The 22498-nt window shown below is 42.4% G+C and overlaps 1 protein-coding gene across 1 annotated transcript in view; it reads right to left on the bottom strand.

The window, feature by feature from the left end:
* Positions 1 to 1436: 1436 nt before the first annotated feature.
* abcb7 (ATP-binding cassette, sub-family B (MDR/TAP), member 7) overlaps positions 1437 to 22498 on the bottom strand; it is an 83740-nt gene continuing 62678 nt past the window's right edge. Inside the window, exons 14-16 of the mRNA XM_061927601.2 lie at positions 19265 to 19368; positions 17710 to 17817; positions 1437 to 2582 (exon numbers count right to left, since the gene is read on the bottom strand). Coding sequence (XP_061783585.1) covers positions 2364 to 2582; positions 17710 to 17817; positions 19265 to 19368 — 431 coding nt within the window. The 3' untranslated portion in view covers positions 1437 to 2363. The remainder of the gene's footprint in view (positions 2583 to 17709; positions 17818 to 19264; positions 19369 to 22498) is intronic.

Genomic DNA, 22498 nt, shown 5'->3' with positions numbered 1-22498 from the left:
ACAATCAAAATGGAAGTCATGGCAGCAATGTGCCCTGTTAGTGCCTAGTATTGCTAGGAGGCGTGTCTTAATGAAATTAAACAATGGATGTCCGCTAACTTCTTGCAACTCAACGCCAAGAAAACGGAAATGCTGATTATCGGTCCTGCTAAACACCGACATTTATTTAATAATACCACCTTAACATTTGACAACCAAACAATTACACAAGGCGAATCAGTAAAGAATCTGGGTATTATCTTCCACCCAACTCTCTCCTTTGAGTCACACATTAAGAGTGTTACTAAAACGGCCTTCTTTCATCTCCGTAATATCGCTAAAATTCGTTCTATTTTATCCACTAGCGACGCTGAGATCATTATTCATGCGTTCGTTACGTCTCGTCTCGACTACTGTAACGTATTATTTTCGGGTCTCCCTATGTCTAGCATTAAAAGATTACAGTTGGTACAAAATGCGGCTGCTAGACTTTTGACAAGAACAAGAAAGTTTGATCATATTACGCCTATACTGGCTCACCTGCACTGGCTTCCTGTGCACTTAAGATGTGACTTTAAGGTTTTACTACTTACGTATAAAATACTACACGGTCTAGCTCCGTCCTATCTTGTCGATTGCATTGTACCATATGTCCCGGCAAGAAATCTGCGTTCAAAGAACTCCGGCTTATTAGTGATTCCCAGAGCCCAAAAAAAGTCTGCGGGCTATAGAGCGTTTTCTATTGGGGCTCCAGTACTATGGAATGCCCTCCCGGTAACAATTAGAGATGCTACCTCAGTAGAAGCATTTAAGTCCCATCTTAAAACTCATTTGTATACTCTAGCCTTTAAATAGCCCCCCTGTTGGACCAGTTGATCTGCCGTTTCTTTTCTTTTCTCCTCTGCTCCCCTTTTCCTTGAGGGGGGGGGGGGCACAGGTCCGGTGGCCATGGATGAAGTGCTGGCTGTCCAGAGTCGGGACCCGGGGTGGACCGCTAGCCTGTGCATCGGCTGGGAACATCTCTGCGCTGCTGACCCGTCTCCGCTCGGGATGGTGTCCTGCTGGCCCCACTATGGACTGGACTCTTACTATTATGTTGGATCCACTATGGACTGGACTCTCACAATATTATGTCAGACCCACTCGACATCCATTGCTTTCGGTCTCCCCTAGAGGGGGGGGGTTACCCACATATGCGGTCCTCTCCAAGGTTTCTCATAGTCATTCACATCGACGTCCCACTGGGGTGAGTTTTTCCTTGCCCGTATGTGGGCTTTGTACCGAGGATGTCGTTGTGGCTTGTGCAGCCCTTTGAGACACTTGTGATTTAGGGCTATATAAATAAAGATTGATTGATTGATAGTATTGGGACACGTACAATGGATTTATTACAATCAGGAGTCACAAAGGAAATGAGAGAAACCCTCAATACGCAGAAATGAAGACTCAACAAGATGTGTTAATACAACATTTCATTTTATTTATAGTCACAATTCTGAAAACATGTGCGTACTGTATCACCGAGCAGTCCTCTAAAAAGGAGGACATGCATGTCCGTTTTGAAACATAAACATGGACACGACTGATCATCATCTAATCAGCGCTAGTTCAGTTGACACAGACCACGTCATCGCAGACATCAAAGCCAAATGCTATGTTGTTCCCAGAAGGAGGCCTCACAAGGCAGCGACAACCATTCATGATTTATTCCACGTTGCTGCGCTGTTATTTTTACCCTGACTCGTCACTGACATTCTGCTAATTCACTCGGGGAGGACATTGTGCTCAGGACTCCAAACTCTCACCGAGAGTTACAAAAGGACGATAGGACAGTTTCACCATCTCAATCTGGTCTGCTGACATTTGCGGTGTACCTGCGCTCACGCCGCTGGGAATGAAGCTCAGTGAGTCAACCTTTCGCCAAGTCCAACATACACGCTCCTTTATTAAAAACGACAAATTAAAATAATCTTGCAAATGATCTTTAAAAAAAAGCGAGCTGTACAAAAGTGCTCACTCCCCTGTTTCCAGTGTGAAGAAAGATGTCGATACACCCCAAGTGAAGAGGAGGAGGAAGGGAGAGCGACCATGTTGTCGAGCAGATGTCTAGCGTGCACGTATGTGATGTACAGGGTCTCCTATTCTTGGCTTCAGCTGAGGAAAGTGACATATAGACGTTCTGGACGCCGTCCAGCGCTTAGCACACACCCTGTCTGTTCAGATCCTCCTCAACTTGGCCGGCAGTAGTCTTTATTCAGATGAGGAGGTGGAAGGAAGCATGGCCAGGCCGGTGTGCGCGACGGGGACACAAACCCCCCCGCTTTCCCTCCTCGAATAACCCACGGACCAGGGACTCCAGCTTGGGCCATCTGTGGCATTTTCTCTCAGCAGGAGCAGTTCCCACAGCCCTTCACACTGTTGAGAATCTCCTCCTGCAGTTTCTTCCTCTCCTCCTCCTTTTGGGAGAGGCGCTCGGCCGGCGGCGGGGTGGGGTTCTTGCCGCTGTTGAGGATCCTGCTGTTCTGCGTGTTCCACAGGTCGGCGTACAAGCTTCCCGGGGTGTTGAGGAGCATTTCGTGGTCGCCTCGCTCTTTCACTTTACCCTGCTCCGCCAAAACAAAATAGAACCCCCCCCCCAAAAAAAAAATTAATACCGTATTTTCCGCACTATAAGGCGCACTGGATTATAAGGCGCACCTTCAATGAATGGCCTATTTTAAAACTTTGTTCATACATACAGGTAAAAGCCAGTAAATTAGAATATTTTGAAAAACTTGATTTATTTCAGTAATTGCATTCAAAAGGTGTAACTTGTACATTATATTTATTCATTGACTGCGTGGGTTCCCTCCGGGTACTCCGGCTTCCTCCCACCTCCAAAAACATGCACCTGGGGATAGGTTGATTGGCAACACTAAATTGGCCCTAGTGTGTGGATGTGAGTGTGAATGTTGTCTGTCTATCTGTGTTGGCCCTGCGATGAGGTGGCGACTTGTCCAGGGTGTACCCCGCCTTCCGCCCGATTGTAGCTGAGATAGGCTCCAGCGCCCCCCGCGACCCCAAAAGGGAATAAGCGGTAGAAAATGGATGGATGGGCATTGCACACAGACTGATGCATTCAAATGTTTATTTCATTTAATTTTGATCATTTGAAGTGGCAACAAATGAAAATCCAAAATTCCGTGTGTCACAAAATTAGAATATTACTTAAGGCTAATACAAAAAAGGGATTTTTAGAAATGTTGGCCAACTGAAAAGTATGAAAATGAAAAATATGAGCATGTACAATACTCAATACTTGGTTGGAGCTCCTTTTGCCTCAATTACTGCGTTAATGCGGCGTGGCATGGAGTCGATGAGTTTCTGGCACTGCTCAGGTGTTATGAGAGCCCAGGTTGCTCTGATAGTGGCCTTCAACTCTTCTGCGTTTTTGGGTCTGGCATTCTGCATCTTCCTTTTCACAATACCCCACAGATTTTCTATGGGGCTAAGGTCAGGGGAGTTGGCGGGCCAATTTAGAACAGAAATACCATGGTCCGTAAACCAGGCACGGGTAGATTTTGCGCTGTGTGCAGGCGCCAAGTCCTGTTGGAACTTGAAATCTCCATCTCCATAGAGCAGGTCAGCAGCAGGAAGCATGAAGTGCTCTAAAACTTGTTGGTAGACGGCTGCGTTGACCCTGGATCTCAGGAAACAGAGTGGACCGACACCAGCAGATGACATGGCACCCCAAACCATCACCCAACCATGCAAATTTTGCATTTCCTTTGGAAATCGAGGTCCCAGAGTCTGGAGGAAGACAGGAGAGGCACAGGATCCACGTTGCCTGAAGTCTAGTGTAAAGTTTCCACCATCAGTGATGGTTTGGGGTGCCATGTCATCTGCTGGTGTCAGTCCACTCTGTTTCCTGAGATCCAGGGTCAACGCAAAGTTTAGGTCTCGCAACTACGGTAACTACGCAGACTTCATTTTCCCCCGTAGAAGAAGAAGCGCTTCTTCTACGGTAAGCAGCCGTAGAAGGGGGAAAATGAAGTCGACGTAGTTACCGTAGTTGCAAGACCTGCTGTGGCTCAATATTGGTCCATATATAAGGCGCACCGGATTATAAGGCGCACTGTCAGCTTTTGAGGAAATTGGAGGTTTTTAGGTGCGCCTAATAGTGCGGAAAATACGGTAAATGGCTGGTATTGCAAACACAGTCTTGGTTAGAATCTCTTCATGACCACCAACACTGACCACACTCTCTCCCCCCTCTAGGATCCCTAACGCCTCCTGAACAACTGTTGCCTTTCTCGCACAAAAACACTGACTCACAAACACACACCACAAACACACAAGCCTCCCACACAGTCCAACACAAACGAAGGCCCCCCCCCCCCCCCCCCTCCCCCCCCCCCCCATGAGCATGCAGAGGTGTTGGTATTATCTTTAGACCATGTGACCGCGAGTACACTTTTTTAATGAGCACCCCGGGCAGTCCCTTGCCGGCAAACGCTGTGGCGACATCACACGCTAAACATGCCTGCTCGCCGCGACCTTCTGATCTCTACCATCTGACTCTGGAAACACGGAAGCGCACATGCTCACTCGGAGTGGTTCAAACGAGCCTCTCATTTCATCACAACTTGCAGCGCTGATTGAAAATGTCACTCGACTGCCGATAGGTCTCACATAAGGCTCACTTTTAAGACCACAAGTGATTTCAAGGACAACCTTTAACATATTGCAGCATTTTACTCCTCACCTGGCTATTTCCATTAGTATACACCACTCTCAACTAAGGAACTTTGGCCTGTTTGTGTGTGTATATATACCATACTTGCCAACCCTCCCGATTTTCCCGGGAGACTCACAACCGAAAATCTCCCGGGGCAACCATTCTCCCGAATTTCTCCCGATTTCCACCCAGACAACAATATTGGGGGCGTGCCTTAAAGGCATTGCCTTTAGCGTCCTCTCTCACCTGAAAAGGAGACTATTACCGTATTTTTCGGACTATAAGTTGCAGTTTTTTTCATAGTTTGGCCGGGGGAGCGACTTATACTCAGGAGCGACTTATGTGTGAAATTATTAACACATTACCGTAAAATATCAAATAATATTATTTAGCTCATTCACGTAAGAGACTAGACCAGGGGTCGGCAACCTTTACCAGTCAAAGAGCCATTTTGACCAGTTTCACAAATTACAGAAATCAATGGGAGCCGCAATATTTTTTTGAAATTTTAAATGAAATAACACTGCATACAAAGTTTTTTTTTTGCTTTGTGCTATGTATAACCAGGGGTCTCAGACACGCTGCCCACACCTTTATATGGAATTTGAAAGCTGGTGCGGCACGCGAGTTTTAATTGAATGGCGCTTGTCAGCGTCATGCGTGCCGTGATGGTACAGCATATAGCACCCACTACAACTGGCGTGCCTAAACAGTCACACGTTGTATGGGGCTTCCGCTTGCTCACGTAGGTGACAGCAAGGCATACTTGGTCAACAACCACACAGGTCACACTGACGGTGGCGGTATAAAAAAAACTTTAACACTCTTACTAATAATGCGCCACACTGTGAACCCACACCAAACAAGAATGACAAACACATTTCGGGAGAACATCTGCACCGTAACACAACTTAAACACAACAGGACAAATACCCAGAATCCCATGCAGCCCTAACTCTTCCGGGATACATTATACATATAGGGTTGGGGTGGGGGCGGTGTTTGGTGGTAGCAGGGGTGTATAATGTAGCCCGGAAGAGTCCGGGCTGCATGGGATTCTGGGTGTTTGTTCTGTTGTGTTTATGTTGTGTTAAGGTGCAGATGTTCTCCCGAAATGTGTTTGTCATTCTTGTTTGGTTTTGTTTCAAAGTGTGGCGCATTATTAGTAAGAGTGTTAAAGTTGTTTTATATGGTCACCGTCAGTGTAACCTGTGTGGCTGTTGAGCAAGTATGCCTCGCTGTCACGTGCGTGTGCTAGCAGAAGATGTACATTGTATAACAAGTGGTTGGGCTGGCACGCTGTTAATACAGATTGTAGAGGGCGCCAAATGTTGTACCATCATGGCACCCCCTTATTATAGCTGTAAGGGTGAAAGTCGGTGAATATTAATCCCGGGAGTTTTCTGCGAGAGGCACTGAAATCCGGAAGTCTCACGGGAAAATTGGGGGGTTCAGCAAGTAAGCTGCTGAGCCGCATCAGAGTGATCAAGGAGCCGCGGGTTGCCGACCCCTGGACTAGACGTATAAGATTTCATGGGATTTAGCAATTAGGAGTGACAGATTGTTTGGTAAACGTATAGCATGTTCGATATGTTACAGTTATTTGAATGACTCTTACTCCCATCACTCCAGGACTTGTTCTCCTCCAGGACCAGGAGGCGTGTGGGTCGGATCACAGCTGACTCTTCTCACCCTGGACACACACTATTCTCCCCTCTCCCCTCAGGCAGGAGACTACGGTCCATTCAGACCCACCTGAACAGTTTTTTCCCCTCGGCCATCAGGCACATGAACAATAACTCCTAACAGTAGCTCCTTTGAATTCCTTCTAAGTCTATAACAAGATCTGATAGCTCAGTTACAGCTCTTGTTATTACCAAATCTGTGTTATATGTGTTGTTTTATGTTGCACGATTGCACCAAGAAAAATTCCTAGTTTGTCAACCCGTTCTCAAACAATGGCAATAAAACGATTCTGATTCTGATTCTTACCATAATATGTTACGTTAACATACCAGTTGGTTATTTATGCCTCATATAACGTACACTTATTCAGCCTGTTGTTCACTATTCTTGATTTATTTTAAATTGCCTTTCAAATGTCTATTCTTGGTGTTGGCTTTTATCAAATACATTTCCCCAAAAAATGCGACTTATATATGTGTTTTTCCTTCTTTATTATGCATTTTCGGCCGGTGCGACTTATACTCCGGAGCGACTTATACTCCGAAAAATACGGTATATATGTCTCCGTTATCCATAGGTTTAGCTATAACCCATAAAGTAGGCAGGCACGGAGCTATTTCTCAGCGTGTGTTTATTCCAGCCGGCACGTTAATACACTGACACACAACATCCGGATTCCCATCATGCATTGCTTCAAAACTACGGCAAGTACCGTATTTTCCGGAGTATAAGCCGCTGCGCAGTATAAGTCGCACTGGCCGAAAATACATAATAAAGAAGGAAAAACCATATATAAGTCGCACTGGAGTATAAGTCACATTTTTTGGGGACATTTATTTGATAAAAGCCAACAGCAAGAATAGACATTTGAAAGGCAATTTAAAATAAATAAAGAATAGTGAACAACAGGCTGAATAAGTGTACGTTATATGAGGCATAAATAACCAACTGGTATGTTAACGTAACATATTATGGTAAGAGTCATTCAAATAACTATAACATATAGAACATGCTATACGTTTACCAAACAATCTGTCACTCCTAATCGCTAAATCCCATGAAATCTTATACGTCTAGTCTCTTACGTGAATGAGCTACAGTAAATAATATTATTTGATATTTTACAGTAATGTGTTAATAATTTCACACATAAGTCGCTCCTGAGTGTAAGTCGCACCCCCGGCCAAACTGTGAAAAAAAACTGCGACTTATAGTCCGAAAAATAAGGTAGTAATGTCCAAAAACATAACCAAGACGAAGCAGAAGAACAAAGAAGAGACATGGCGACGACGAGAAAGAAGAAGAAGTACGCTTGCAAGTTCCAAAATAATCGGAAAAAATTATTTCAGTTCATCCAGGACAGCTCGAAGGGGAAGGGGTATGCTGCCTGCACACTTTGTAGATCAGACTTCTCCATTGAACACAATGGCCGAACAGATATACTCATTCATGAACGGATTATATATATATATATATATATATATATTAGGGATGTCCGATAATGGCTTTTTTGCCGATATCCGATATTGTCCAACTCTTAATTACCGATACCGATATCAACCGATACCAATATATACAGTCGTGGAATTAACACATTATTATGCCTAATTTGGACAACCAGGTATGGTGAAGATAAGGTCCTTTTTAAAAAAAAATAAAATAAAATAAAATGAGATAAATAAATTAAAAACATTTTCTTGAATAAAAAAGAAAGTAAAACAATATAAAAACAGTTACATAGAAACTAGTAATCAATGAAAATGAGCAAAATTAACTGTTAAAGGTTAATACTATTAGTGGAGCAGCAGCACACACAATCATGTGTGCTTACGGACTGTATCCCTTGCAGACTGTATTGATAAATAATGTAGGAACCAGAATATTAATAACAGAAAGAAACAACCCTTTTGTGTGAATGAGTGTAAATGGGGGAGGGAGATTGTTTGGGTTGGTGCACTAATTGTAAGTGTATCTTGTAATCTTTATGTTGATTTAATAAAAAAAATTAAAAAATAAAATTAAAAAAAACAATACCGATAATTTCCGATATTACATGTTAAAGCATTTATCGGACATCTCTAATACATATATATATATATATATATATATATATACACATTTAAAAATAAATATATATATAAGAAATACTTGAAAAGATATCCCCCCACCTCAACCACGCCCCCCCCAACCACCCGCCCACCAAACCCCCCGCCCCCCATCGAATTCTGAGGTCTCAAGGTTGGCAAGTATGATATATACATATATATATAGGGCTGGGCAATCTATCGAGTTTGTAAGATTATATCTATATATTTTTAAACAAGATATGAAATAAGAAAATATCCTAATATCGAAATAATTTATTTCACGTTAAAAAGACCAACCACCGCTGATTTGTTGTGTTCCTTGTTCTCCACTCGCTACTAAACCCCTCCCCTTCCTCCTTCCAAGAGGTGCAAGCACGTATAAGATCATCCACGATTGGTTGGTTGTTTACTAAAATGAGTAACGATTGGTTGAGATTATGGCAAAATATTAGGGACAGGCCAATCAGAGGCAAGATAGGGCGGGTCATGGAAATCACAACAGACAACACAAATGATGACGAGAGAGTCGTAGAAAAGAAAAAGGGAATATTCAAGCAGGCGATTTATATATTAAAAAAACTAGGGGAAGATGGCAGAGAATCATTCTCTTCTTTCCATTTTTCTTTTAGCGATGTAGACGACGTCCAGGAAACCCACAATGCGTCTACTAGGCCACATTTGGACAAATGTATGCGTCTGGATAAAACATTCATTTGAGTTGTTTACCATGTAAGCCCAATTCAAAACTGTTCTCCAGTTGCCAAGTCGGGCATATTTGGCACGAGAAATTCTGCCAAAAATGTATGCCGAAGTGAGGAAGATCACAGTCGCACAATTAAGTCAAGTCACTTGTGGTTTTTAGGTGCGCCTTATAGTGCGGAAAATACGGTATATATATATATACACACACATACCGTATTTTCCGCACTATAAGGCGCACCTAAAAACCACAAATTTTCTCAAAAGCTGACAGTGCGCCTTATAACCCGGTGCGCTTTATATATGGATTAATATTAAGATTCATTTTCATAAAGTTTCGGTCTCGCAACTACGGTAAACAGCCGCCATCTTTTTTCCCCGTAGAAGAGGAAGTGCTTCTTCTTCTACGCAAGCAACCGCCAAGGTAAGCACCCGCCCCCATAGAACAGGAAGCGCTTCTTCTTCTACTGTAAGCAACCACCCGCCCGCGTAGAAGAAGAAGAAGCGCGCGAATATTACGTTTCATTTCCTTTGTGTGTTGACATCTGTAAAGACCACAAAATGGCTCCTACTAAGCGACAGGGATCCGGTTCATGAAAAGACGCAATCTCTCCATCCGCACACGGATTACTATTTCACAGCAACTGCCTAAAGACTTTCAAGAAAAGCTGGCTACTTTCCGTGCATATTGTAAAAACAAGATAGCTGAAAAAAAGATCCGGCCAGAGAACATTATCAACATGGACGAGGTTCCACTGACTTTTGATATTCCTGTGAACCGCACTGTGGATACAACGGGAGCACGTACGGTGAATATTCGCACCACAGGGAATGAGAAGTCATCCTTCACTGTGGTTCTAGCTTGCCATGCTAATGGCCAGAAACTTCCACCCATGGTGATATTCAAAAGGAAGACCTTGCCAAAAGAGACCTTTCCAGCCGGCGTCATCATAAAAGCTAACTCGAAGGGATGGATGAAGAAAAGATGAGCGAGTGGTTAAGGTAAGTTTACGCGAAGAGGCCGGGTGGCTTTTTTCACGCAGCTCCGTCCATGTTGATATACGACTCCGTGCGCGCCCACATCACGCTGGTTTTTAATATATTATTAAAGTTTGACTGACCTATCTGACTGTTTTTTTGACATTCCTTTAGCGCAGTTAGATGCGGCTTATAACACGGGGCGGCTTATAGGTGGACAAAGTTTTGAAATATGCCGTTCATTGAAGGCCCGGCTTATAACCCAGGGCGCCTTATGGTGCGGAAAATACGGTATATACACACACACACACACGTATATATATATGTAGTTATAAATATGTTTATATATATATATACACATATATACTTACAAACATATAAATACATCCATATACATGTATACATATACATACATATACACATATACATACATATGTACTTGCATACATATATACATACGTATATGTACATATGTATACAGTACATGTATATTAGGGCTGTCAAGTGATATTTCTTTAATCATATTAATCACACTAATTCTTGGATTAATCAGATTATTCACACTCTAATTCTATGATTAATCATGATTAATCACAGGTTATTATTTGCTTGCATAAATAAAATTGTCCTTTAAAAAATATCCTAATATTTTGATACAAATACAATTTGTCATACGGGAACGTTTCTTTTTTTTTTTTTGTCTTAAATATTAATATTTCCTGCTTAATGTGACAGAAAATATATCTTTAACAGGGGTATGTCCTGCTTAACTTAAAACAGAATACATTTAGTGTACAGTTTTATGATAGAGCAGGTCTTTCATCATTATGAAAACTACTGTGAAAAAAGAAGCGATTTATGAAGGAGATCTCTGTGTGGTTATTGTTTTTACGCTATATATTGTGTAATTTGTCATTAAATGAAGGCATCACACACACTCATAGGTCATTAAAGTGGAATAAATGACATGCCACTTATAGTTGAAGCCACATACCTCTCTTCTCCTACTGAAGGGTGCAAACTGGATGTGTAATATCCTCATTGAATGACGACTTGTACCGGTACTCGACCTCGGACCAACTGCACTCAGTGACGAAATGAACACGCTCACAGGAGTATTGCGCTGATTGCAGCCACAGACGGTGTCCCTTGACAACTCAATACAAAACACGTACCTTATTTTTCGGACTATAAGTCGCAGTTTTTTTTCATAGTTTGGCCGGGGGTGCGACTTATACTCAGGAGCGACTTATGTGTGAAATTATTAACACATTACTGTAAAATATCAAATAATATTATTGATGTCATTCACGTAAGAGACTAGACGTATAAGATTTCATGGGATTTAGCGATTAGGAGTGACAGATTGTTTGGTAAACGTATAGCATGTTCTATATGTTATAGTTATTTGAATGACTCTTACCATAATATGTTACGTTAACATACCAGTTGGTTATTTATGCCTCATATAACGTACACTTATTCAGCCTGTTGTTCACTATTCTTTATTTATTTTAAATTGCCTTTCAAATGTCTATTCTTGGTGTTGGCTTTTATCAAATACATTTCCTCAAAAAATGCGACTTATACTCCAGTGCAACTTATACATGTTTTTTTCCTTCTTTATTATGCATTTTCGGCCAGTGCGATTTATACTCCGGACCGAAAAATACGGTATATCTCAATATATTTTTGCTTAATCTTGATATATTTTTCGGTGAAAATATACATATAAAGATATTAATTTTTAAGCGATAAGCACTGAAATTGAACTGAATGACAACTGTACTGTAAACAGTCAGTGGCACTTTTATTAACCCAGTTAGTCAAGATGGCTATTAACAGCACAGAAAATAAACTGTTTAGGTAGCACAGAATTACACAACATAAATACAATAGAAAAATATTATTTCTACATAAAATAAATAACATAGCTGTGCAAATAATACAACATGTATCAAACTCAGATAAAAAATACATTTGCAGGCAGGCACTTTTTAATTGCCAGTCGACAATGTAATGGACTGTCACACACACACGTACGGTTCTGTGGTCCGACTAGAAGTGGTCAGTGCAAAGTAAGTGACTGTACTTAATTGTGCGGCTATGATCTTCCTCACTTCGGCGTACATTTCGCTTGAATATTCTCTTTCTCTTCTCTGACTCTCTCGTCGTCATTTGGGATGTGCGTGTCCCTTTCTGGTTCGATCACCCGCCCGATATTGCCTCTGATTGGCCTGTCCGTAATGTTTTGCCCTACTCTTAACCAATCGTGACTCATCATTTTAAACCAACCAACCAATCATGGATTTTCTTATACGTAAACCAACCAATCATTGATCTTTCCCGTGTATTTTGTCCCCTGCCTGTGGAGTTGCACTAGTCCAGTTCTCTTTCTCTTTTCCCTCTCTCTTCTTTTGTAGCATGTAGCTTAGCTACATGGGTCTAAAAATAGCTATCGTATTTTTCGGAGTATAAGTCGCTCCGGAGTATAAGTCGCACCGGACGAAAATGCATAATAAAGAAGGAAAAAAATATATATATACCGTATATTACCAAATAACCGCCCATGTCCTAATAGCCGCCCGGGGTCTGACCCCATTTTGTCAATTAACCGCCTCTTCCTAATAACCGCCTATGTCCAAATAGCCGCCCATGGGCTGTTATTTGCATAATTTAGATTAAAATGCTACTTGGGTTGCGTTTGCTGCAGTATTATTGTTTTGATGGTTTTATAGAGTACTTGGTACCATCATTTTATTTTTCCTGTATGCTGCTTTATTTAAAACTTGGAGTACTGTAGCCTTTATTTTATTTAAGTGACAGTATTATTGTTCTGTTTTGATGGTGGGTTTTATACTTGGGTACTTGGTACCATCATTTTATTTTTCCCGGTAGGCTGCTTTATTTAAAATTTTTATTTATTTTTAGTATTGGTATTCTATTTGACAATTGTTGCACTACTGTCATGTTGAGGCCTTGTTGAACAAACAACATGTCTACTTGACCCATTTCCTGGGAAACTTATTAAGGAGCTTTTTGTATTATTAGGTCCATCAGTGCTAAATATTATAAACTTATCACTTTCCTCTGGCACTGTTCCACTAGCATTCAAAAAAGCGGTTATTCATCCTCTGCTCAAAAGACCTAACCTCGATCCTGACCTCATGGTAAACTACCGGCCGGTGTCCCACCTTCCGTTTATCTCGAAAATCCTCGAAAAAATTGTCGCACAGCAGCTAAATGAACACTTAATGTCTAACAATCTCTGTGAACCTTTTCAATCCGGTTTCAGGGCAAATCACTCTACGGAGACAGCCCTCGCAAAAATGACTAATGATCTACTGCTAACGATGGATTCTGATGCGTCATCTATGTTGCTGCTTCTTGATCTTAGCGCTGCTTTCGATACCGTCGATCATAACATTTTATTAGAGCGTATCAAAACACGTATTGGTATGTCAGACTTAGCCTTGTCGTGGTTTAACTCTTATCTTACTGACAGGATGCAGTGCGTCTCCCATAACAATGTGACCTCGGACTATGTTAAGGTAACGTGCGGAGTCCCCCAAGGTTCGGTTCTTGGCCCTGCACTCTTTAGTATTTACATGTTGCCGCTAGGCGACATCATACGCAAATACGGTGTTAGCTTTCATTGTTATGCTGATGACACCCAACTCTACATGCCCCTAAAGCTGACCAACACGCCGGATTGTAGTCAGCTGGAGGCGTGTCTTAATGAAATTAAACAATGGATGTCCGCTAACTTCTTGCAACTCAACACTAAGAAAACGGAAATGCTGATTATCGGTCCTGCTTAACACCGACATTTATTTGATAATACCACCTTAACATTTGACAACCAAACAATTACACAAAGCGACTCAGTAAAGAATCTGGGTATTATCTTCCACCCAACTCTCTCCTTTGAATCACACATTAAGAGTGTTACTAAAACGGCCTTCTTTCATCTCCGTAATATCGCTAAAATTTGTTCCATTTTGTCCACTAGCGACGCTGAGATCATTATTCATGCGTTCGTTACGTCTCGTCTCGATTACTGTAACGTATTATTTTCGGGTCTCCCTATGTCTAGCATTAAAAGATTACAGTTGGTACAAAATGCGGCTGCTAGACTTTTGACAAGAACAAGAAAGTTTGATCATATTACGCCTATACTGGCTCACCTGCACTGGCTTCCTGTGCACTTAAGATGCGACTTTAAGGTTTTACTACTTACGTATAAAATACTACACGGTCTAGCTCCAGCCTATCTTGTCGATTGTATTGTACCATATGTCCCGGCAAGAAATCTGCGTTCAAAGAACTCCGGCTTATTAGTGATTCCCAGAGCCCAAAAAAAGTCTGCGGGCTATAGAGCGTTTTCTATTGGGGCTCCAGTACTATGGAATGCCCTCCCGGTAACAGTTAGAGATGCTACCTCAGTAGAAACATTTAAGTCCCATCTCAAAACTCAATTGTATACTCTAGCCTTTGAATAGCCCCCCTTTTTTTAGACCAGTTGATCTGCCGTTTCTTTTCTTTTCTCCTCTGCTCCCCCCTATCCCTTGTGGAAGGGGAGACACACAGATCCGGTGGCCATGGATGGGGTGCTGGCTGTCCGGGGTCGGGACCCGGGGTGGACCGCTCGCCTGTATATCGGTTGGGAACATCTCTACGCTGCTGACCCGTCTCCGCTTGGGATGGTTTCCTGCTGACCCCACTGTGGACTGGACTCTTACTGTTATGCTGGATCCACTATGGACTGGACTCTCACAATATTATGTTAGACCCACTCGACATCCATTGCATTCGGTCTCCCTAGAGGGGGGGGGTTACCCACATATGCGGTCCTCTCCAAGGTTTCTCATAGTCATTCACATCGACGTCCCACTGGGGTGAGTTTTTCCTTGCCCTTATGTGGGCTATACCGAGGATGTCATTGTGGCTTGTGCAGCCCTTTGAGACACTTGTGATTTAGGGCTATATAAATAAACATTGATTGATTGATTGATTGATCTCTTGTCTTTTGATAGCCTACCTCATGTTGATCTCTTGTTTTTTTGTTTGTATGTTTACAATAGCTTTTACATTTAAAGTAAAAAAAAATACTGGACAGTAACCATTGTAACCAAATAATGGCCTGGTGCAGGCTGGTGCAAAAATAAATAAAAGCCTTGTGCAAATAACCGACTGCTTCTTTTAAACGCCTGTCTCCAAAATCGATTTTGTGAAATAAACGCCCGGGCTACTATTTGGTAATATACGGTAAGTCGCATTTTTTGGGGAAAATTTATTTGATAAAACCAAACACCAAGAATATCCATCCATCCATTTTCTACCGCTCGTCCCTTTTTGGGGTCGCGGGGGGTGCTGGAGCCTATCCCAGCTGCATTCGGGCGGACATTTGAAAGGCAATTTAAAATAAATAAAGAATAGTGAACAACAGGCTGAATAAGTGTACGTTATATGAGGCATAAATAACCAACTGGTATGTTAACGTAACATATTATGGTAAGAGTCATTCAAATAACTATAACATATAGAACATGCTATACGTTTACCAAACAATCTGTCACTCCTAATCGCTAAATCCCATGAAATCTTATACGTCTAGTCTCTTACGTGAATGAGATCAATAATATTATTTGATATTTTACGCTAATGTGTTAATCATTTCACACATAAGTCGCTCCTGAGTATAAGTCGCACTCCCGGCCAAACTATGAAAAAAAACTGCGACTTATAGTCCGAAAAACACGGAAATCGCTACTTGTTTAAAAAGTAACGAAGCTACTGCCAAGCTAGTGGGAAATGTAGTTAAGTTACGTAGCTTCGATTTTTAACTTAATTATTTTTAATTTGAAAACCGTATTTTCTACCACTGCAGTCGTAGACCGGAATGGATTATCAAAAACCGTACTCATTACAGGAAAACCGTAGTTGTTGGCCGGTATGCAGAAGTTCGCGTTTTACTTACTAGTGGGTCACTGGCACACTGCTGGTGGCACAGTCAAGCTCCATATTTGTTTGTGTTGTTGTTGTTGTGGGTCAGTGCAGTGGGGGGGACACAAGCATGTCTTGGAAGGGGGAAGGGGGAGGGGTTTAATAGCCCATGGAGTGTTGCGGGGGAGAACAAGGAACACAACAAATAAGTGGCGTTTGGTCATTTCAACGTGAAAAAAACTATATCGATATTACGATATTTTCTTAATTCATCCATCCATCCATCCATCTTCTTCCGCTTATCCGAGGTCGGGTCGCGGGGGCAGCAGCCTAAGCAGGGAAGCCCAGACTTCCCTCTCCCCAGCCACTTCGTCCAGCTCTTCCTGTGGGACCCCGAGGCGTTCCCAGGCCAGCCGGGAGACATAGTCTTCCCAACGTGTCCTGGGTCTTCCCCGCGGCCTCCTACCGGTCGGACGTGCCCTAAACACCTCCCTAGGGAGGCGTTCGGGTGGCATCCTGATCAGATGCCCGAACCACCTCATCTGGCTCCTTTTGATGTGGAGGAGCAGCGGCTTTACTTTGAGCTCCCCCCGGATGACAGAGCTTCTCACCCTATCTCTAAGGGAGAGCCCCGCCACCCGGCGGAGGAAACTCATTTCGGCCGCTTGTACCCGTGATCTTGTCCTTTCGGTTATAACCCAAAGCTCATGACCATAGGTGAGGATGGGAACGTAGATCGATCGGTAAATTGAGAGCTTTGCCTTCCGGCTCAGCTCCTTCTTCACCACAACGGATCGATACAGCGTCCGCATTACTGAAGACGCCGCACCGATCCGCCTGTCGATCTCACGATCCACTCTTCCCTCACTCGTGAACAAGACTCCGAGGTACTTGAACTCCTCCACTTGGGGCAAGATCTCCTCCCCAACCCGGAGATGGCACTCCACCCTTTTTCCTTTTTTCTTAATTCATATCTTGTTTAAAAAATATATCGATATATATTTAACAAACTTGATACATCCCCCAGCCCTATCAAAAACAGTGCATTTGTAATAAATAAAAAAAACAGTTGAATTAATTCCCATTACATTTATTAAACTAATGGAAATGTGTGCAAAACTGGAATATAGGTGCCCTAAAATAAAAGGAACTGGTCGGATATCTCGGTGAGGTGGCTCGCTGCAGTCTGCCAAATGTTAGAACTGTCTGCATTACATTATTTACAATAAATAATCGATTATTGACATTGACTAATCGATTTTACAATCGCCCACGTCCGAATTTTGATGCATCTTAAAATGTATTATTACCGCCACCTCAAGGTACCACTGTTATGAAACCAAAATGTCTGACTGCTGGACACACACAAATACATATCTAATGTATCCCGACGGAACACAAGAATACACATAACTACATGCTTAATACTGGCAAAAATAGGCAGGTCATTTGAGTGCAGACTCATCGTGCTAAATCATCTACCGCTAATTGGACTGGTGATAAACACAAACAGCACACTCCAAACCTTTGTAAAGTTTGACTTGTTTAGCGCAAAGAAAATTAAGGTATTTGTTGATGGCAAAAGGAATAAAGTGAAAATGAAGGTGTAGACTGTACCTCACTCAGCACAATAATCTCATCTGCGTCAACAACGGTGGACAGCCTGTGGGCGATGAACACCGACGTCCTTTCCTTCACCACCGTCTTCATTGAGCTAAGGATGTTCTAGAAGCCCGCAAGAACAAACAGCATTATTTTTTTTTTTTAAACTTGTCAACTTTGCTATCTTCAACTGGTTTTAAATGCAGAGAAAACAAAGTGTATGCTCTTTACCACATCAAAAACTGTAAGATCATCACTGTGTGAGAACATTTGAACAAGAAATGGGCAACAAATTATGTTAGTATCTGCTTTTAAATATTTAGGATTTTTAATTGATGACCACTTGAGTTTTAAGGAGCACATTCAGTATGTTGTAAAAAAAAACTGAAACTTTTACTGGGATTTTATTATAGAAACAAGTCTTGCTTTTCTTTTACTGTGAAACAGAAATTGGTGGAAACAACCTTTTTACCTGTTATTGACTATGGAGATGTGTTGTACATGAATGCTACTGCTGCTTGTCTCCACAAGCTGGATAGTGTGTACCACGGGGCACTGAGATTCATTACCAACTGCGCTCCCCTTACTCACCATTGTGTGTTATACTCAATGGTTAAATGGACATCTTTATGTGCTCGACGCCTCAATCATTGGTATGTTTTCATCTACAAAACCATTCTGGGTATCACTCCATCTTATCTGTCTTGTCTTTTAACAAAGAAACAAGGAAGTCACAATCTTCGTTCAATGAATGTTCTGCAATTTGTCGTCCCCAAAGTAAGAACTGAACTGGGCAAGAAAGCATTTAGGTTTTCAGCACCGAAGGCTTGGAATAACCTACAATCGAACATTAAACTTCAAACCCTAGTTACGTTGAATGAGTTTAAAGCTTCTGTGAAAGGACTGCAGTCTACCTTGTCTGTATGCACATGTGTCATGTGAGCAAGTTTTAATGTTGTAAATGTGATGTTTTATGTATTTGTTTACTGTTTTTAATGTAACCTTGCTGCTGCCCTCTTGGCCAGGTCTCCCTTGGAAAAGAGATCTTTGATCTCAATGGGATTTTACCTGGTTAAATAAAGGCTAATAAATAAAAGAACACTGACTAATTCAAAAGGTTACAATGACTTCAGGAGTGAGATGACAGACAAGATAAAGATGAAATTCACTGACAATGTGTGGTTCAAAAGAGTGGAAGTCAACATCCGCTTTCATATGCCTCTGACTGCAATGTTTACATATGTTAATTTGGAAACACACGCATCAACAAGAAATCTTAATTAACGTCATCCATGCTGCCGCTCTTTACTCTGAAGTTCGGAGATGGTGCGCTGAACTTTCTCATTAAATGTAACATTTACAAAGACGGGTTGGGAGTGTTAAGCCGAGCTGAAGCTTAAAGGGGGGAGAACAGCAGGTGGCAAGGGGGGAAATATGAGCAGTGGTGTGTGACAGAGGGGGGGGTTGCAAGTCACAGTGATACAGGATCGAGTGGAATTATCGCATGCATCTTGAGCAGGTGACTGAGTAGGTTTTTGTTCCACTAAAGGCTAAGTGTGTGTGTCTGCACCTCTTCTGTGATAGAGTCCAGAGACGATGTTGCTTCATCATACAGGAAAATGGGCGGATTCTTTAATACTGCACGGGCGATGGCGACACGTTGCTTCTCCCCGCCTGAAAGGAAACGACGGACCTCATGAAACAAAGCAAACAGGCCTCTGCGGGATGGTAAGAAATTAGGAATGAAAGGTCCCTCTCTGCCCTCATCAGATAATCACCTCAAGTGGAGGGACAAAGCACCACCGTAAGAATTCTGCATGACGGGCACAAAGGACTTTTATTTAATTGTGAAGAAAAATCAGCAGGAGATTCTGGTTCTGCCTCTGACTCAGTCTTTGTTTCATGCAAGCTGTGTGTGGCCTTTTCAATGCGAGCGGCTTTTACCAGACATAAAACGTTGAAGCCCAGACGGCCACAACTTTTGCAGCTTTACTGTAACCTCACAGGCTAATATTAACAAGATTTTGCTCAATTAAGTTTACAGTGAGAATAAAAATACAAAGAGATTTTTGGAAATATACAAGTAATGTGCCTGTGGGGAATTCTGAGAAGATGTGGGTAACATATTTTGTATCTCAAATCTTAGTTCTCTAAATGCAACCTCCTTCTGCAACAAACTAGTCCAACATGCCTTGATGGACCTTGCTTAGTACACTGGAGCACAGCAATGCTCAGCAATATATTGCAACTAAATATTAAGTCTTATTCACTTTAATCTATTTTATGTTTATATGTTCCATTACTCACTATACAATACTCACTGGATCGGTTCGCAGCCGAGTGTGAAGCGACTGGGATGGGATTCAGCACCTCCAAATCAGAGTCCATGGTTCTCGCCCGGAAAAGGGTGGAGTGCCATCTCCGGGTTGGGGAGGAGATCTTGCCCCAAGTGGAGTAGTTCAAGTACCTCGGAGTCTTGTTCACGAGTGAGGGAAGAGTGGATCGTGAGATCGACAGGCGGATCGGTGCGGCATCATCAGTAATGCGGACGCTGTATCGATCCGTTGTGGTGAAGAAGGAGCTGAGCCAGAAGGCAAAGCTCTCGATTTACCGGTCGATCTACGTTCCCATCCTCACCTATGGTCATGAGCTTTGGGTCATGACCGAAAGGACAAGATCACGGGTACAAGCGGCCGAAATGAGTTTCCTCCGCCGGGTGGCGGGGCTCTCCCTTAGAGATAGGGTGAGAAGCTCTGTCATCCGGGGGGAGCTCAAAGTAAAGCCGCTGCTCCTCCACATCGAGAGGAGCCAGATGAGGTGGTTTGGGCATCTGGTCAGGATGCCACCCGAACGCCTCCCTACCGGTCGGACGTGCCCGAAGACCCGGGACACGTTGGGAAGACTATGTCTCCCGGCTGGCCTGGGAACGCCTCGGGATCCCCCGGGAGGAGCTGGACGAAGTGGCTGGGGAGAGGGAAGTCTGGGCTTCCCTGCTTAGGCTGCTGCCCCCGCGACCCGACCTCGGATAAGCGGAAGAAGATGGATGCCAATACTTTTGCTCACCTAAAAATGTCGTGTTCCATTACAAATAATGCCATCTTCTAAGTTGTGTATCAGATCCAGATGTAAATACCTGGAAATAAAAGCTGAAATGTTGATCTCTTGTCTCATATTCATCTTTTGATGTCAAACCCAAATGTTTTCAGTCTACAACAAATATAAAGGAATTCGCCTCACTGTTCCAATACTTTTGGAGGGCACTGTATATACAGGTAAAAGCCAGTAAATTAGAATATTTTGAAAAACTTGATTTATTTCAGTAATTGCATTCAAAAGGTGTAACTTGTACATTATATTTATTCATTGCACACAGACTGATGCATTCAAATGTTTATTTCATTTAATTTTGATGATTTGAAGTGGCAACAAATGAAAATCCAAAATTCCGTGTGTCACTGATGGTGGAAACTTTACACTAGACTTCAGGCAACGTGGATCCTGTGCCTCTCCTGTCTTCCTCCAGACTCTGGGACCTCGATTTCCAAAGGAAATGCAAAATTTGCATGGTTGGGTGATGGTTTGGGGTGCCATGTCATCTGCTGGTGTCGGTCCACTCTGTTTCCTGAGATCCAGGGTCAACGCAGCCGTCTACCAGCAAGTTTTAGAGCACTTCATGCTTCCTGCTGCTGACCTGCTCTATGGAGATGGAGATTTCAAGTTCCAACAGGACTTGGCGCCTGCACACAGCGCAAAATCTACCCGTGCCTGGTTTACGGACCATGGTATTTCTGTTCTAAATTGGCCCGCCAACTCCCCTGACCTTAGCCCCATAGAAAATCTGTGGGGTATTGTGAAAAGGAAGATGCAGAATGCCAGACCCAAAAACGCAGAAGAGTTGAAGGCCACTATCAGAGCAACCTGGGCTCTCATAACACCTGAGCAGTGCCAGAAACTCATCGACTCCATGCCACGCCGCATTAACGCAGTAATTGAGGCAAAAGGAGCTCCAACCAAGTATTGAGTATTGTACATGCTCATATTTTTCATTTTCATACTTTTCAGTTGGCCAACATTTCTAAAAATCCCTTTTTTGTATTAGCCTTAAGTAATATTCTAATTTTGTGACACACGGAATTTTGGATTTTCATTTGTTGCCACTTCAAATCATCAAAATTAAATGAAATAAACATTTGAATGCATCAGTCTGTGTGCAATGAATAAATATAATGTACAAGTTACACCTTTTGAATGCAATTACTGAAATAAATCAAGTTTTTCAAAATATTCTAATTTACTGGCTTTTACCTGTATATCAGTGACGTGTGGAAAGAAAAAAAATGTAAAAAGAAAAAAAGTTAATTAAATTGTTATATGTATCCAAGTTATTTTCCATTTAACTTCACCAGTTTTAGATTATTTTTATTCAAAATCGCTGAATTTCCACATTTGCCGTTCAAATACTGAGAAGAGACGGTGCGGTCGGTGAACAGCAGCCAGTTGAGGCACGTCACTCAATTGTGCCTCAACATGAATTGCGGACTCAGCTAACTGCTGGCCTGCTGTGCAGTGAGACCGTATTGCTATATGAATTATATTATACATTTCCATAGTTTAGTTAGCTGAGGTATATAATGTACAGTGTATTTTGTCAACAACTGTATGTGTGTAAAGTATTTCTTGTGCTGAGCAATCATAAAACTGCTGCGAAGACGCACTGGCTGAGGCTCGCGTAACCCCGCCTCCTGGTGCCGGTTAAGGCACCTTCGCCGCAGACTGCACCCCCCGACGGGAGCGCCACACCAAC

This window comes from Nerophis lumbriciformis, linkage group LG35 (genome assembly GCF_033978685.3).
Source record: "Nerophis lumbriciformis linkage group LG35, RoL_Nlum_v2.1, whole genome shotgun sequence".
NCBI classification, from domain to species: Eukaryota; Metazoa; Chordata; class Actinopteri; order Syngnathiformes; family Syngnathidae; genus Nerophis; species Nerophis lumbriciformis.
Note: the sequence above shows the minus strand (reverse complement) of the source record. Positions and strands in the feature narration are given on the sequence as shown.